Here is a 3,754-nt window from a genome sequence, read left to right as displayed (position 1 = left end):
ATGTATATATATATATATATACATGTGTGTGTGTGTGTGTGTGTCAGCATGGCTGCGAGTGCAGAGACAACTGAGCAGGAGTTCGAAATATAATGAAGAAATTCTAGCGTTTTAAAACACGTACAGAGAGAATAAATCCTCAAAATTTCCTCCTCCCGCTGTAGAAAAGTTACGTCATGTTGCGGGCTCATTTCCTCCCTCTGCACGTCACGCAGAGCGAAGCTTTTAACAACCATAGTTTTTCATACCCAATTGTCGGAGAAAAAAAAAGCTTTTTATGTATTGTTACCCACAGAGATTATTTAAAAAAAAAGACGTAGACGTTCGTTCAGTCATAAATCCATCTTGCTAATGTAAAGTCGGCTTCTGCTCTGATGATGAAAATGATGAAGATGAGAGCACAGCAGAGCAGCAGCTGATAAGTTCAGTGGGCAGAAGATCATTGTTTGACAGGCAGATATTAAAGCAAAAATGTTGGSTTTAATTAAGATTACAGTTTCCTGCAAAAAATGCTCTAAAAATTACATTTTCTTAACTTTTTTATGATAAATTTCTACCACGATATATACCGTTACCGTGAAGGGATTCAATTTATACCGTGATATGAATTTGAGATCATACCGCCCAGCCCTAATTAAGATGTTTGTAGTAATGTAATGTATGTTAAGTTTATGATTGTTTATTTATGTTAATATTCACTGGTTATTTTGTATATAACGTGTAACAGACTMTGTAAACATGTACAATTATCAAGCTCATAGTCTGAATTGCAGTTACACAGTAGAGCAAGCTAAACGGCTGTCAGTTGAAAATTCCTCAGCTGTGTGGTCAGTAACACAGCACAGCACAGCAAAGCCACTACTAAGAAAACCTGATTTCTGTTTTCACAGAATATTAAAAGACACTGTTACACTCAAACAGTGCATCTGCTGTCATGTAACAATATATATATACTGTATTATGCAAACATACGTAAGCTGAAGTGCAACGGCATACGATACCTTGAGTGCAGACTCCTTTGTGGTTGTAGTCAAGTTCAAGTTCAGTTTATTTATAWAGCGCCAAGTCACAACATACGTTGTTTCAGGGCACTGTACATAAAAAGAACAATCTAAAGAAGAAATCAGCAGGCCACGTTGAATAACTTCATCACAGTCTCCCATCCTGAGCAAACGGTGGAGAGGAAAAAGTCAGTTCTTTTTTTGAGACTTCAGCAACCTCATATTTAGCTTTGTGCAACGTGTTGTAGTGGTGACCTATATTAAAATCATTTATGGCAGACAGTGTGTCTAAGCAGACTAAACAGAAAGCTTTGAAGTACTTTGAAAAGATAGTCTACCTCTTTTTTTATTTATTTTTTGGTGTGTGTGTGTGTGTGTGTGMGGGGGGGGGGGCGCAGGCTGCCAATTTCCCATCCCTGATTTAAAGGCTTGACAAAAACAGTTATAACAGCATAAGAAAGCTTTAAAAGGTGAAGACGCATTTATTCTATTGATAATAATAAAATCTTCATTTAACTGCTTGRAAAATAACAGTAATGGGGATTTTTAGAGTCCGATGTTCTGTTTGTGACCAAAATTCCTTTGGTGTCATGCACTTGCTTTGCAGAACCAAAAGTAAGCTGGTCGAGGTGTGAAGGTGTAAAAATCGCACATTAACTTCAGATCGGTTGAAGATAATCCTGCTTTCACTGTGACCTCATCCCCCTCAGGGTTAATAGGCGTCACAAAGGCGAGGCTTTACGCGAGCGAGCGAGATCGCAGCTCGTACTTCTATTATCGTCCTGCCTCTTGAGACGGGGACGCACATCTGCTGCCACGGCGTGCGAGCCTTGCAGGAGGCTAAAAGTGTGAAAACGCTGTGAAGGTGCAGCGAAAGAACGTGTGCAGGTTGGAGAAACGCCACAGAGCGGAACAAGGTGCACCACGACTCACTAATTGTGTTTCAAATTGGGTCTCTGAGCGCACAATGGGGAGTGGGATTACTCTGAGCTCCCCACTGGAACATCTGAGGAAGGAAAAAAAAAAGTTGTCTAATTTGTAGGTCAGGGTGTTGGGGCTGTTGTGAGGCAGAGTTCCRGTGTCACGGGGCTAAATTTAATATTTGGTGTTAAGTTGTTTTTTTTTTCTGTTGATTCTGTTTCTTTTTTTCAGCTGCCATGCCATCATATAGAGGTTGTTAAAACGATCTCTGCTTTGAGTTTTGATGTGCTGCCCGTGTTGCGTTCAAGTCCTAATTGAATTCACATTATTAGAGGGAATTGCAGAGGTGCATCTTTGTTCCATCTGGAGCTTATCCGAGCCTGACCTGGTTTTGATGTTCCACGTTAGCGTGTTGCTCCTCTGGGACCCGTCCTCTCCTCAGCCTGACGAGGGGAACAAGAGGAAGAAGAAGAAGAAGAKGGCCGTACCTCACCTGTTCTCACCCAGCACCACACATCCTGGCATCCTGGCACAGACGCTAATATCACCTCCAAAATAAAAAAATAAAAATAAATAAAGATGCATGTGTTACAGTTTCATATTGTAGGTCACTTGGATTTTCCTCCTTCTCCATTTTGGGAAGTGCTTCCAGGGATATTTTGTCCTACAAAAAATAATTATGTTATCTCCCTAATCCCCAATTATTATGCACAGGCATATTTAAGAAAAAAAAAAAGAAGTATGATTTTTCTTTCTTTCTTCTTTTTGGTGGCAGCAGAAGCAGAGAGAGGAGAATCTGACAGTCCGTTTCCTCCTCTGCAGCGAGGGGGTCCTACACTTGGATGAACTGTGGGAGGAGAGAGCACAGGCAGGCTGTCATGTAAGCTGTCTCCTCTGGGGCCCGCGCTCGCCTCGCGCTGCTTCCTGCCTCAGGTGGAAGCCTCAGAGTTTGTGCTGCTGAGGCGACAGGGCTGCGTTCTCTCCTCTCTCTTCTCCCTGCAGCCGAGCGGGCGAACACATCCTCTCTCAAAGCGCCAGAATGGAGAAGGTAAGGTACCATTTTTTGTTGCCCGTCGTTTCATTTCTTCGTTTGAACTTGATTTCTCTTTCTGACGCAGCAGAAGCTGGTTTTGGTTCCTGCYGCACTTTCTGACTTTGCACTAACATTTCTGTGTAAAGCTGTGTAGCTGATGGTGTTTGTTTTGCTTTCTTTTCACTTTATGAGTTGTGTTTGATTTTAGAAATATCCCTGTTATTGCCTTTATACAGGACTTTTAGCTGGATTTGAATGATATTTACTCTTCAACAGGCAAAYGTTTTCAACTGTGAGTGATAAATATCTCCACAGAGACTGAACTGTAACTTAAAAAGCTGAATTTTGTTTCAGTTTGCTGCATCTTTTCTCATATCTTTTATCTTCTGGTTTTTGGTTAACCTTTGACAATAAAATAAAACAACTTCAGCGATTAAAGGAATGAAGTGTTTTTCATGATGACAGAAATGTCTAATTTTTTATGTCAGTAATTCAGTAATTACACCAGAGGTTCCCATTGTGGGGTGGGGTATTTCAGGGGGGCCTCGGCATCAAATGAAAAAATAATGAATTCTTGAATCACTGCTGGTGTAATAGACAGGTTTTTGATGGGGCTCCCACCAAACATGACGTGATGATTAAAGGTGTCATTTTTGCTTCCAGTCTGGAAGTTGTCATTGTTTTTAAAAGGTAAAAAAAATAAGGTAAGGTAAAAAAAAATCTACATACGTATTTATTCAAGTATAATAATAGCATAATACTATTACATTTCACTATTCTCTTCTTTTCATTTCACTAT

At 40.3% G+C, this 3,754-nt stretch overlaps 1 protein-coding gene across 3 annotated transcripts in view; it reads left to right on the top strand.

Annotated features, from left to right (window-relative positions):
- The window catches only part of trim66 (tripartite motif containing 66), a 25,929-nt gene that overhangs the window by 2,381 nt on the left and 19,794 nt on the right, over positions 1-3,754 (top strand). Inside the window, exon 2 of one of the 3 annotated variants that reach the window (XM_014026670.1) lies at positions 2,745-2,970. In XM_014026670.1, coding sequence (XP_013882124.1) covers positions 2,962-2,970 — 9 coding nt within the window. In that variant the 5' untranslated portion in view covers positions 2,745-2,961. Of the gene's footprint in view, positions 1-2,697; positions 2,971-3,754 lie in introns of all 3 variants that reach the window. The other 2 variants (XM_014026664.1, XM_014026658.1) reach the window with 2 other exon arrangements.

The sequence above is a fragment of the Austrofundulus limnaeus genome, unplaced genomic scaffold (genome assembly GCF_001266775.1).
Source record: "Austrofundulus limnaeus strain Quisiro unplaced genomic scaffold, Austrofundulus_limnaeus-1.0 Scaffold5, whole genome shotgun sequence".
In the NCBI taxonomy this organism is placed as follows: Eukaryota; Metazoa; Chordata; class Actinopteri; order Cyprinodontiformes; family Rivulidae; genus Austrofundulus; species Austrofundulus limnaeus.
Note: the sequence above shows the minus strand (reverse complement) of the source record. Positions and strands in the feature narration are given on the sequence as shown.